Source organism: Schistocerca gregaria, chromosome 5, assembly GCF_023897955.1.
Source record: "Schistocerca gregaria isolate iqSchGreg1 chromosome 5, iqSchGreg1.2, whole genome shotgun sequence".
Taxonomy (NCBI): Eukaryota; Metazoa; Arthropoda; class Insecta; order Orthoptera; family Acrididae; genus Schistocerca; species Schistocerca gregaria.
Window position 1 is genome coordinate 137,655,283 of NC_064924.1, and position 14,863 is coordinate 137,670,145.

Below are 14,863 nucleotides of genomic sequence, written 5' to 3' on the forward strand. Positions count from 1 at the left end.
TTGCTATTACTAGCTAAAATTTACTGCCAACCCCATGAACTCTTTCACCCCTCTCACTCCTGTTGCCAAACCTTTCCTGTAACTACAATCTGTACCTATCCCTACTACAGTGTTCCATTCCCTCATAATTATTAGATTTCCATCTCCCTTTACATGCTGGATTACCTCTTCAGTTCCCTTGGATTTCTCCCTCCCCCCCCCCCTCCCACACACACACACACACACACACACACACACACACACACACACACACACACACACTCCCCCCCCCCCCCCCTTTATGGCCATCTTCTGTTAGTAACATCAGCATGTATGCAAATACTGTAGTTGTCAACCTTGTTTTTGTTTAGATTCTAATTAGATTAATCCTTTTACTGAGACATTCATGGTAATTCACCCTTTTCCCTATCTTCCCATTTACAATGAATTGTACTCCGTTTATAGAAAGAAGAGCACTGTCTGGTGGAGCACACAGTGACTGGATGGCAGCAGGACAAGTGTGTCAAGTGCAGCGCTAGGAGGCTGTAGGAGAGAGAGGGGTGCGTGGTGGGAGAAACAAGGAGCAGGAAAGGAAAGGAGCAGAGAAGGGGACAAGATCAATGAGTGCATTGGCAGAGAGCGGCACAGAGTGAGGGTGAGGGTGCATGATTTGGGAGAAGACAATAAAATAGAGGGGGCAGAAACTAATGGGTAGGGGGCGTGGGGACATTAGGTTATTGCAGGTTGAGGATGGGATAATTTCAGGAGCAGAAAAGTTGTTGTAGGATAACTCCCATCTGCGCAGCTCAGAAAAGTTTCTGGTATAGGGGAGGATCCAGATGGCCCAGATTGCGAAGCAGCTATTGAACTCAATCATTTGCTCTTGGCCATGGTTTGGCAGTGGCCACTCATCCTGGTGGTCAACTGGTTGGTAGTTATATCAACATAAAAAGCTGTGCAGTGATGGCAACAAAGCTGATATATGACACAGCTGTTTTCACAGGTGGCACAGTCTTTCATGGTGTAGCATAAGTCTGTGACAGGACTGTAATAGTGTGCTGGGTGTGTGGGTTGGGCAGGTCTTGTAGCTGGGTCTTCCATGGGGATATGATCCCTGAGGTAAGGGGTTGGGATTGGGAGTGACGTAGAGAAGGACTAGAATTTTGTGACAGTTGGATGGGTGACGGAAAACCTCTTAGTAGGGATGGTAAAGACTTTGCATAGGATGTGCCTTGTATCAATACACAATGGTAGATAATCAAAGCACTGATGGATGTGGTTCAGTTGTTCCAATCTGTGATGGTATTGAGTGATGACGGGGGCACATTTGTGAAGATGGTTCATGTGGTCAGGAGGAGGATTGCGAGGCATTTTAGGGATGTGGCAGAGGAAATCTGTTTGTGGACTAAGTCTGGGGGTTAGTGCCTGTCTGTGAAGGCCTTTGTGAGACACTCAGTATACTGTGCAAGGGAGTTTGAGCCACAGCACATATTCCATTCCCAGGTGACCAGGCTGCATTGGAGTGATCTTGTGTGGAAGGGATGGCAGCTGTCGAAAGGCAGGTACTGTTGGTGGTTGGGGTGTTTGATGTGGACAGAAGCATGGATGACGCTATCAGAGAGGAGGAGTCAATGTCCAGGAAGCTGGCACTCTCGGTTAAGGAGAAGCAATTAAAGCAGATGGGAGAGAAGGTGCTGTGTTTGTGAAAGAATATGTATATAGGATGTCTTGACCTTGAGTCCACATGAAGATAACACCAATGAACCTGAACTAGACTAGGGGTTTGGGGTTTCAGGAGGCTAGGAACATTTCCTCCAGATGGCCCATAAACAGGGAGGGTGCCATGCAGATGCCCGTGGCTGTGCTGCAGATGTGTTTGTATACCTTCCCTTGCCTTGTGGATTATTGGTACCATGTAGAAGGTGGATGTGCAGGATGTCTTAGGGGTCAGGAGGATTGGAGATTATGTGGGACAACTTCTGCAATGGGATCGCTCTGTCAGGAGTCAGACAATTGGCAGAGGTCTCTAGCCAGGTAGTCATTGTCATCCAGAATGATGCTGGTGGAAACTTTTACTGCGGGTGGGATGATTAGTTTAGGGTCTGTTTTGGGCTGTGTATGGCTTTTTTTCTGAAATGTCGATGTTCTTAGGAAGGAACCTGGAGAAGGATGGTGAGACCAAGTTGAAAGTAAGGAGTTCGTCATGCTCATTGTGCACCGCTCTCAACCAGTGCACCCACTGATCTTCTCCCCTTCTCTGCTCCTCTCCTTTTCCACTCCCATTCCTGCCCCTTCCTTCCCCCACATCATCCTGATGCTGCACCTGGCAGCCTTCTGCTAGCTCTCTCACTTTCCTGTCCCACTCTGGATTTGAGCTTTCATTCAATGCAACAGTTGCAGTCACTGAGAGTGACCAGAGATAGAGGTCATGTGTGCATGATGTGTATCAGCTTGTGGGAATGTGTGTGGTGTGGTGTGGTGTGTGTGTGTGTGTGTGTGTGTGTGTGTTTGTGTGTGTGTGTGTGTGTGTGTGTGTGTGTTTATTTTCTGAAGTAGTCTTTTGCTGAAAGCTCAATGTGTAATACTTTTATCGTTGTGCCTGTCTGCAACTTGGCTTGTCTTCTTTATGGTGAGTAGCAGTCTATCGTTTTCATAATATTGCCCCTATTCTTGTGGATAGACATCTTTATCTTCTTTCCATCTCACTTCACTGGTTCCCACCACTTGCAGTATCAGCTTTTGTATTTCTGTTTTCATATTTGCTTGCATCCCTATCACAGTTAGATTCTGAGCATTCCACACTCCCACTCATAGATTGTTACCTTTTAGTTGATTATTCTGTCTTTACCTCATGGTCATATCCCCCTTGGCAGTCCCCTCCTTAAATCTGAATGAGGCAGTCATACAGAATATTCTGTTAACGGGGAGACCACCATGGTTGTTTTCCAGTTAGAAGCTTTATTTCCTGTGAATACACTTTCCTTGCCTTTAATGCACTAATTCCTTCATTTACCTTGTGCATCTCAGTACCATTGATCAGGTCTGCTGTTGCCACATTCTGGAGAGAGTTCCCCATTATGAGGACAAGAAAATGTTCTGATCTATTTTGGCTGCTCTACTGCCCTTTTGTTAGAAGGCCATTGGCAAATGCAAATAACTAGACTACATGCTTAATATATACAAGAAAATGCAACCACCCTAGGATAGTATCTTCTAGGTGAGCAGAACCACTACCAAGATGATGACTCATGTTTTGCTCATTTCTTTCACATTGTGCAGGTGCTAGATTTAGTGGACAATTCTGACAATAAAACATTTTAAAATGTCATTATTTTGTGTTCACTTGATCCTATGAAAATCACAGTTGGGCAATAGTTTATGACAGCATAAAATTGATAATAACCTGTTTGAGAATAGACTGTGCTGTCTGATGTCTTAAGATCTTTTAATGTGTCAACCTCTTGATATCCTTTCTTGATATCTCTAGTTCAAAACATGATAATATGAATGTTGTTTACAGAATATATTTAGTTCTTGCTGTTTGATGATTCTTCTTCACATTAATATAATGTGGTCTCTTCCATTTCTTGTGCTGTTGTGTATGACTCACAGTAGTGACTACTGTATCCAGCTTATCTCATTCCTTGCTTGTTTCCTGGCTTAAAGACTGTGGAACAGTTAATTAATACCACTTCACAGAAATGCTCTACCTTTTTTAGCTGGAGCAGAAAGAATAAATTAAACTGGCAAAAAATTGCACTTCCAAAAAATAATTAATGTAGAGTAATGAAATTTTGGGAATGCATTTGTCTAGGTAACACATTTAAGTGCTGAACATTGCAGTATCACAGATTAATGTAATCATGAGATAAGCCATTGTAAATGTGAACTGCTGGTAAATTAAAAGTGGTGTAACTGCCAGACTGTTGAATGCAACCTTGAATGCCTTGTGTTGTGTAGGTACTGGGTCATGTCAGTTTGTAGGATGGAGTTCCATGTCTATTGCACTTTGTCAGTCAATACAGGTACGGTTAGTGGTGTTTGTGGATGTTTCTGGAGTTGTCATCTGATTGTGTCCCATCTGTGGCCGTTTAGACACAGATCTGGTGATCGAGTAGCCAAGGCAACATGTCAGCACTCTGTAGATTACATTGGGTTACGACAGTAGTTTGTGGATGAGTGTTACACTGTTGGAAAACACCCCCCTGGAATGCTGTTCATAAATGGCATCATGACAGGTAGAATCAGTAGACTGATGTATAGTTTTGCAGTCAGGGCGTGTGGGATAACCACAAGAGTGCTCCTGCTGTCATACAAAACTGCATCCTGGACCATAACTCCAGGTTCAGGTCCCGTGTGTCTAGCACACAGGTAGGTTGGTTGCTGGCCCTCAACTGGCCTCCTCCTAACCAACACACAGCCATCAATGGGACCGAGACAGAACCAACTTTCATCAGAAAATGTAACAAACTTCTACCCTGCCTTGCAATGAGCTCTCCTTCGACACCACTGAAGTCGCAAAGGATGGTTGTTTGGGGTTGGTGGAATGTACGCTACAGGGCATATGGCTCAGAACTGTCCTTAAAGTAACCAGTTTGTAACAGTTAGTTGTGTCATAGTGGTGCCAACTGCTGCTCACATTTCTGATGCAGATGCTGTACAATGTGCTATACCCATATGCCAAACATGATGGTCTTCCCTTTCAGTGGTGTCAAGTGATTTGCTGGAGCTCAGTCTTTTGTGGCCACTGCTGCCAGCAATCATGTACAGTGTGTACATTCCTGCCAAGTCTCTCTGCAGTATTGCAGAAGGAACATTCAGCTTCTTGTAGCCCTATTACACAACCTCATTCAAAGTCAGTGAGGTGTTGATAATGACATCTTTGTCACCTTAAAGGCATTGTTGACTGACATAAACTCGTCATGTCCAATCTGAAAGTAACTAATGCTCATGACTGTTACAGCATGTGTTTAATGCACACCTGATTTGCATCCCCATAATGGCACTACTAGCACCACTCTAATGCGTCTGGTGCAAGTTTTGAATAGGCATTGTCTTTCAGATGTAGAAACACTTCTACCAATTTTAGTTTATGTTGCACAGTTCTTTCATGGAGTTGTGGTTTTATTCTGTCGTTGTATTAATGCATAACCTTCAGTTTGAAAAAAACCATGTGTTGAACGTACGTCATTTAATATACTCTATATTTTTACTTGATTTTTAATTTTTGTTTGCTAAGCACATACAGTAAAGAATGAGTATCTTAATATGAAAGTTTAATCCTTCTGTCAATACAAAATAATACTTCACTTTACAGGTATCTTTGCTTCGGTCTCAGATCAAAAAGTTGCAAATGCAGCTTGAAACACAGCACCAAGAAAGTGCACGAGAAGCAGAGCTTCAAGTAAAAAGATTTAGTGAACAAATTGAAACATACAAGAAAGAACTGGAGATTACCAAAACAGAACTACAGTTTAAGGTATTGGAATGTTTATTTAGTAATTAAACCTTCAGATCTTCTATTTTATGATGTAGTAGATTGTTCTCTTCAGTTGCCATAGTACAATAGTTTTTGTGCATTAATTATTTTAGTTGTCAATTCAGCCTCTTGTTTTGGATGTTCTTTATTTCTTTACCAAGAGTTTAAAGAGAGTGGATTTGAATTAAAATAACTGCTGCAGAAACAAGCAAGGAGGAAATTCAGGTGCAGGCTTTATACTAAACAAAAATATAAAAAACAATACTCATGTACTGCTAAGGTGGTAGAAGACCTATAAAGAGTTTCAGAAGGTGTTAAATAACAGAAAATTCTGCCAGAAAATTGTAAAGGAAGATTTATACGTGGGGCTATACTTCAATTAAAATAACACTGTGATTGACATATGTCACTGGTGGTGTCTGGAGTTGCAGGCTCCTACACAAGAAGCCATGTGCTCACGCAATCAAGGGATGCATGCATTGGTGTATGTGTGTGTGTGTGTGTGTGGGGGGGGGGGGGGGGGGGGGAGCAAATACCCTCTGCAGCCTGTTTCACCTGATCCCTTTCCACCCCTTGGAGCCTGTGTCATGTGGGCTTGCAGAACAGGCAACACAATAAGCATGTGGGGTCTAAGAAGCAGCTGTGATTTGCTGATGCCCAGTCCCTATCACTTGACTCACTGAAACATCAGTCACGAAGTTATTTTAATCAAAGTATAGGACAAAAACCTAATGAATGACTCTATGGGAAACTTGAGGTATGACCCCAGAAATTTCATAAATTGTTAGAATTTATCAAGAACAAAATTTATATAGCAGGTACAAATACCGTTACATTAGTTTAAATGAAGGTTGCTTGGCTTCGGGTAGATAACTGTTATAAGTTGCAGAATTTAAATGAAGTAGTTAAAAATACAGTATGTACAGGGTGTTTCAAAAATGACCGGTATATTTGAAACGGCAATAAAAACTAAACAAGCAGCGATAGTAATACACTGTTTGTTGCAATATGCTTGGGACAACAGTACATTTTCAGGCGGACAAACTTTCGAAATTACAGTAGTTACAATTTTCAACAACAGATGGCGCTGCAAGTGATGTGAAAGATATAGAAGACAACGCAGTCTGTGGGTGCGCCATTCTGTACGTCGTCTTTCTGCTGTAAGCGTGTGCTGTTCACAACGTGCAAGTGTGCTGTGGACAACATGGTTTCTTTCTTAGAACAGAGGATTTTTCTGGTGTTGGAATTCCACCGCCTAGAACACAGTTTACTGGCGAAGCTTATTTTTACCTGGACGGCTTCGTCAATAAACAGAACTGGCGCATATGGGGAACCGAAAAGCCCCATGTTGCGGTCCCATCGTCCCTGCATCCTCAAAAAGTACTGGTCTGGGGCGCCATTTCTTCCAAAGGAATCATTAGCCCATTTTTCAGATCCGAAACGATTACTGCATCACGCTATCTGGACATTCTTCGTGAATTTGTGGCGGTACAAACTGCCTTAGATGACACTGCGAACACCTCGTGGTTTATGCAAGATGGTGCCCGGCCACATCGCACGGCCGACGTCTTTAATTTCCTGAATGAATATTTCGATGATTGTGTGATTGTTTCGGATAGCCCAAAGCATACAGGAGGCGGCGTGGGTTGGCCTCCCTATTCGCCAGACATGAACCCCTGTGACTTCTTTCTGTGGGGACACTTGAAAGACCAGGTGTACCGCCAGAATCCAGAAACAATTGAACAGCTGAAGCAGTACATCTCATCTGCATGTGAAGCCATTCCGCCAGACACGTCAAAGGTTTCGGATAATTTCATTCAGAGACTACGCCATATTATTGCTATGCATGGTGGATATGTGGAAAATATGTTACTATAGAGTTTCCCTGACCGCAGTGCCATCTGTTGTTGACAATTGTAACTACTGTAATTTCGAAAGTTTGTCTGCCTGAAAATGTACTGTTGTCCCTAGCATATTGCAACAAACGGTGTATTTCTATCGCTGCTCGTTTAGTTTGTATTGCCGTTTCAAATGTACCGGTCATTTTTGAAACACCCTGTATAAAGGCATTGAAAAACATAGTGCCCATATGAGGCACTGTGAACCATAAGAGCTTGAAGCACACCATCATAAATTTTGAAATTTTAGCATGAGTCATCTGTAGATCGTATGGTGAACAAGCTTTATCTGTGCTGTAGGCCCCTGTTATATAATCATTCACAAAATCTCTCTCACCAATTTCTCTTATATTCACTTCCACACAGACACAAAGCATAATTTTGTTGATACTATCTGAAAGATTAAAACTATATGCCAAACTCAGACTTGAACTCGGGAACATTGCCTTTCGCAGTTAAGTGCTCTTCCAGTGAGCTACCCAAGCACGACTCATGACACCTTGAAAGGCAAGGGCCCCAATTTCAAGTCTCAGTCCAGTACACCAATTTTAATCTGCCAGGAATTTTCATATCAGTGCACATTGCACTGCAGAATGAAAATTTCATTGTGGAAACATTGTCCAGACTGTGGCTAAGCCATTTCCCCACAATATCCTTCCTTCCATGGGTGCTAGTCCTGCAAATTTCACAAGAAAACTTCTGTAAAGTTTGGAAGGTAGAAGATGTACTGGCAGAAGTAAAGCTGTGGCAACGGGTCGTGAATCGTGCTTGGGTAGCTCAGTTGGTAGAGCACTTGCCTGTGAAAGGCAAAGGTCCCTAATTTGAGTCTCAGTCCAGCACACAGTTTTAATCTGCCAGAAATTTTCACCTATAATTTTGTTGCTCAGCACTGCTCAATGGTTATCTAGAATTGCCAACGTAATTTAGTATCTACATAATGTCCGTAGTAGTACTTCGTAATTGGGGTGATTGCCTGTACTGTTTGTTTTCGGTGGCTCTGAAAATGGAAGTTACAACTTGTAATAGTGAAATGCTGCAAAATAAAGGTAAATAACATGCAAGGGATGAGAAGCAATTTAAAACATGTCAGAGGGAGATAACACGAATTTTTAGTTCCTATGCTGACTTCAGATAAATTGAAAAAGTGAAGAGGACAATTGTTTCAATTTTCTCACCTGATGGTTGGTGTCAAGTTATATAGGAATCAAGGCTAGCTACACCTTTTTATAGTATGTGAAAGGAATGCTGAGGATTTCAGGAACTTTAAAAGAGTCTTCCTGACCCCACTACCAAATGATGATGCCCATAATAACAATGTACATCTAAGAAATTTTACAGCTTGAAGCTTTCAGCAGGTTGCCAGGAACAGTTGTTTAGTATAATATATTCTCCATTGGACTCTTGAGAGACCAGTATTTTCTGCAAGTCACATCGAGAGAGATGGCAGTTTGTCATTTCCTCACAGTCTGTAGATGTCTTGGAAAATCTAGTGTATGTTGATGGAAGGCAAATATCAACCTTGAAACACGTAGAGGTAATGAAACTACTAAATTTCATGCCTGAAGTGGACAGACAGTTTTATCCTAACCTCGTGCCACAGAATGTGCTTAATGAAAATGATGACAACGAGGACCATGAAGTGTTGGAATAGTTAATAATTGTGCTTGTGGTGCATTTAGTATCTCTTCTTTACGTTCTGATTCTAGTTTCACATTAATTTCAAACTGTCAAAAGGACACTGTTGTCAACAGCCTATATACGAACATTTTGTGAATTAACATTAATAATAACAACAATCTGAAATGATAATTAAAATTTCATAACATAAAGTGAATGCATTATTTTTTCATAGGAAATATAGGATGTTAAGACTTGTTTAAAAAACAAGTAAAACCTATGGGACTGGTGATTTGCATATAAATTTTATTTTCACAAACATTTATTTTTCTCAAAACTTTGTCTTTGTGCCCCTATGGTTCTCAATGTCTCATATATATGCACATATCCAAGTAGCCGTCTCTTATACATGTACACATTATCTTACACACTTTTTTTTTTTATTAGTGATTAATGCACAATCGACAATCCATTACACAGTGAAGCACACTGTCTCAGCTTCTTTTAACCTGATGTAATGGTGTGTTAAGGAGGATGGAACATAACCACCCACAACATCAGGAAGATAAGAAACTGTCCAAGTCCAGGGCGTTCCTTCCATACGTCGGCAGCCTTTCATCTAAAGTAGGCAGGAACCTAAGGAAACATCAAATTACAGTAATCTTCCAGCCACTGGCAAAGTTTAGTGTCCTCAGTTCAGTAAAAGATGATTTGGATCTACAGAAGGCTGGGATTTACCAATTTCCATGCCAGTGTGACAAAGCATACGTAGGTCAGGCAACAAGCATAGTACGTAAAAGGTGCGTTGAACATGAATGCCACACTCGCAGACAAGTAAGTTGACCTAGCTGAGCACTGTATTACCACAGGACACTCCCGGGTTTATTCTTCCACAGAAATCTTGGTCCCAGCGACATCTTTTTAGGATTCAGTACTTAAAGAGTTCGTGGAAATGCATCAAGCACAAAGTCTTATAAATCACGATGGCGGCTTTCAACTGGACGAGGGTTGGGACCCATTGATCTCTCTTAATTTCTCCTGAGAGAAAACATTTCATTCATTATGACATGTCTGGCGACATCTGACTTGCTATAAAGCTGACACCATCAACTAGCAGTGTCCAGTGGAGACACTCACCTGAAGATGGCTGGATGCTTGCCAGCCAAAATATTGTGGCAAGAAGTCAACGTGATCTGGCTGCAATCCAAAAACCTCATAGAATATTCAATATGCAGGGAAAACTTCACGAATCATCTTTATAAGTTGTTTACCAAGCTGTCATTTATCTGGCACTGTTTGTACAACTGTGTTGGCAACTCAATGCTTGCATTTTAGTCTCTCATATGAAGGATCTCTGGTTCAAATCCAGGTCAATTCTAGGATCTTTTTTCCATTTGATACTACTTTCTCTGCTGTATTGACCATAAAGATAATTATAACAATGCTACATTCTGAAACCACATCCCTCTTTCCGTTTTTGTAACGTTCTGGGCCACTGTGCTGGGCAGCATTCTATGTGCAAGAAATTTACATGATGTGAATTGCAGTATACTGTTTTCTTTAGTTTACTTTGCATATATCTGAAAATTCTGATGTGTCTGTTAAGGGCGACAAAGGCCAAACTCATTCTCAAAATTAAGTGATAAGTCATTTAAGCTTGAAGGAAAAAAGGAAATACTGCACAGCTGCTAGAACTTAAGTTGAGAGAGTGCTAATCTGCTGAAACCACAAAAAGAAACCAGCCACTGACTCCAATGTGCATGTTTCAACATTAAGTTTTTGTGCTGCACGAAGCTTTCAGATGATGGTTGGCAGTTTGTTCAAACATGTGCAGCAACAGCTTGCAAAGTTTTCCTCAAGGTATTGGCCTGCACTGCCTGCCTGAAGAAAGATTTCTGTAAAATACGCAGTGTGATTTTTATCAAATCTCACATTTTCCTGGTATTTTAGATGTTGTGGACTGTACCCTGTATCTCCTAGTGGCAATAGTGCAGAGATATTTAGGAATCTTCACTGATGGTTTTCATTAAACGTACAAGCAATCTCGGACACCAAACTTAAGCAGACCATATTAAAATGTGTAAAAGCATCATACATAACTTCAGGACGAAAATCTTTCTGCAGAGAAAGCCCACAACCAACAGAAATTAAGCTAACAGGAGTTCCCTGTTAGTTGTAGTAACTTTATCATTTTTTTGAGTTCTGTTGTGTCATTATATTGGCTCAGTGTGGTTTCAAGGAAAAAATCTTTTTTGTATGAGGAGAAGTTCGGACATTGGTTCCTTTTTTGGTTACTTTCCTCCATCTTCATAACACAACATTTTCGATAATAAGTACTGTGTATCTACAATGTAGGATAATATCTGTGTAATAATCACGACAACAGCTGATTTTTGCAGTGTTGCCAAGCATCTTTTTGCTCTCTTAGATCAAAACTGAAGCTCCTTTGGTGGATCAAAGTTCAGTTCATTGTTATACAATGAAGTGGAATCCTGAACAGAGTTCAATTTCTGAACTAATGTTAGAATTGATTGCCACTCAGTGATGTTTATACAACTGGCCCTAAATGTATTATAGCACAAATTGAATGGGTTGGCTAAAATAAAAATGTAATGGTGGTGTGTCGGGCACACACGTAGGTGATATGATGGTAGATGGACCAAGGGAGCTCATTGTTGGTTTACGAGAGAAAAAAGATACCAAGGCGATGGCCTGATGGAAGATTGGCACATGACATTAAAGTGCATTCTGCAATGAGGAGGAAAGGAAGGGACAGTGGGGTAGGGGTGGAGTAAGGTACTAGTGCTGCCTGTTGGAGCATGCAGGGACCTGGTGGGAACAGGATAGTGGGCTGCTAGGGACTAGCGAAGATTGAGGTCAGAGGGGTTACAGGAATGAATGATATGTTGCAAGGAAAGTTGCCATGTGGTTGTGAAATATCAATTCTTGGGGTGGAGGATGACACTGAGGAAATTGGCTTTTGAGCTAGGAGGGCCAGCGATGTAAATGAGGGAGAAGATGTTGAGATTTGGGAGGAATGTGCATGGTAGTAACCACCCTTGATCTAGGTTATGAAGATACCGTCAATGAACGTGAACCAAGTGGGAGGGGAGGGGGAGGGAGGGGATAGGATTCGGTGTGACTAAGAAAGACTCCTCTAGATAGCTCCTGAATTAGTAGGTATTGGACGTTGGCTTGCAGGTGCCCATGTGCATTAAGGATAGCTACATAAGTATCTCAGTCCATATAACACCTATGAACCACCAACAATATCTCCATTTTGGCAGCTGACAACCACTCCACACCAAGATGTCTCCCCCATACAGACTATCCATCCGTGATCATCACATCTGTAGTGATAAACAGTCTCTCTTTAAATACGCCAAAGGTCTCAGCCTTGTTCTATGGCTTGTCTCCTTAGGCACTTACCATCTTCCATATACTTTCAGACAAGCCACAAAGGAGCACCTCCTCTCATCGCTCACAAGCAGACCACATGGCAATAGGACTTTTTTATATTGTGTGTGAAGTCCAGAACTCAAGTATCAATCTGTGAAAGCTGGGGAAGCAACTCCTAAAATTCTCAATAAAATCGACTTTGAAGTTTTCTGAGGGTTTTCAGTTCCCTGAAGTAAGTCAGACATTTCATCAGTGAGTGTGACATTCTGGTAGATCGCTCATGTTTCACATGTGTGGCCCAGGTTTGATTTCCAGCCAACGCAAAATTTTAAATGGAGGTACATCTCTGTTAGCATTTCCGTGAAGTGTAAAATACCTAAGGATAGAAAAAAATTGGTAGTACTAGAGGTTAATAATAACTCAACTGCTGGTTCGATTCCTGTTTCGTTTCTTTCCATCGAATGTATGCTAATTAACATGGATCTAATTGTTATTTTTATGAAAATTGCAGGCCTTCTTCTTTCTAATTATGTATTGCACACAAAAATCCTTTTCATTGCAAATATAAGTTAATAATTATTGATTTTTAGAAATCTTGTTAAAAAGATTGATTAATTTAAGAAATTACAAACTATTTTTTTTTCATTTTCATATATTTTATGCTCCATTGAAATGCTCATACAACATGTAGGCCTACCTTTGTTTAAAAAATTGAAAATGGCCATGAATCGAACCACAGTCACCCACATGGGAGCTGAGCATTCTGGACAGAGCTAAGTGGCTGAGTGAAAACTCAACCTTGTTTTAGGATATGAAACACAGTCAGAAAACTTCAAAGTCAATTTTCTCAAGAATTTTTCATAGTTGAATCGCTATGCTTTGACTAATTACTATCTCAGTTCTGAACTTCACGCGCCATCAGTACAAAAAGCACAAAATTCTGATTGCTGTGTGGTTCCTTTGGCCATACCACACAAGACAGGAGCAGCTGAATAACAGTCTTTACCAAGGTTTTGACTACCTCACATTGTGCCTTGAAATGAGAAATATCCTCCCTGCTGCCCTGCCCACCCTTCCATCATGATGTTCTGCCTCCCGTCCATCCTACACAATATCCTTGTTCTTCCCTTTTCCATCCCTGTTCCACCTGTGCTCCTAGCATCTTCCCCATGGCCCATATTCCCCCCAAGAAACATAGGTACAAGACCTTCCCCAAGTGTCTTCCCACTAACACCTACTCTAGTCTTGTCACAGGCGTCTTGTCACGTGTGAAAGCAGTCATTATCTAAGCAGATGCAATCACTGTGTAGCATTCTATGTGGGAAATTGTCTGTCCACATGAATGGTCACTGCCAAAACTAGCCAAGAGACAGCTGTATCACCAGTTGCTGACAGCCAAACTTCCAGATGTTAGACACTCAGATCAGTACCAAACGTTGTGTGTCGATAATGTATCAGCCAAAACACCAATTTTGTTTGTTCCATGTGCTGTTGTCCAGTAGAACATGTGTAAATGGTAATTAAAAGTAACACCAGAACTACCGAGTATAGGAAAAGTATGTCTGTGAGCTGTGAATGTGAAGATCTCTGGTAGGTGAGTTGGTAGAGCATCGGATCACTGTACTAAAGGTCTCAAGTGCCGAGTTCAGAACTCACTGACAGCGATTTTTTTGCGTAACAGTTTTCACGTGAAATTGTTATTAGGGAGAACATTTTTTCTGGCATATAAAAGGACATTACGAAGTTTGTAGCACTGTTCTTTTGGCAGTCTGCTTTTGCTTCATTAGTTGAAAGTAGCAAACCCATTGCATACATTTGTATAGATATCACCACATCTGTCTTTGCAAATGTACTCTATAGGTTTGCTACTTTCAACTAACGAAGCGAAAACAGACTCCCAAAAGAACAGTGCGACAAGCTCCAAAAGTCCTTTTGCATGTCAGAAAAATGTTCTCCCTTATAACAGTTTCACACATAAACTGCTAAAAAAAAATTGCCTCAGTGAGTTTTGAACTCAGGACCTGCCCGCCGCCCTCTCCCTGGTCCCTGCCACTCCCCTGCACACTGCACCCCACAGGTAGCATTAGCATTGTCCCCCACCCCTAGGTTGCTTTCCGTCACCTCTGTGCACTTTCTCTTCAGTATCCCCACGATGACATTGGCCGTATCTGTGTGACAGTGTGACATACACAATTATAAGTTTTGTGTATGTGTGTGTGTGTGGGGGGGGGGGGGGGGGGGAGAGACTTGGTCCATTAGCTAAATAATATCAATCTTCTTTACTATGTCTGTCTACCACTCAAAACTTTCACTGTGTGGTGAGTAGAAAATCCATCCTTTTTGTATTGTCATACCATTAATTTACCTGCAGAATTTTTTTTTTCTGAAATATACAGTGAACTTACAAAAGTAATTGATAATTTTGTTTTGTCGTCAACCTTCCTTCATTGTGTTTTTTTATATTAATTTTTGGCCTGTCTCCTTTATGTGA

General features: G+C 41.3%; 1 protein-coding gene across 1 annotated transcript in view; it reads left to right on the forward strand.

The window, feature by feature from the left end:
* LOC126272543 (uncharacterized) overlaps positions 1–14,863 on the forward strand; it is a 145,776-nt gene that overhangs the window by 24,398 nt on the left and 106,515 nt on the right. Inside the window, exon 5 of the mRNA XM_049975461.1 lies at positions 5,297–5,458. Coding sequence (XP_049831418.1) covers positions 5,297–5,458 — 162 coding nt within the window. The remainder of the gene's footprint in view (positions 1–5,296; positions 5,459–14,863) is intronic.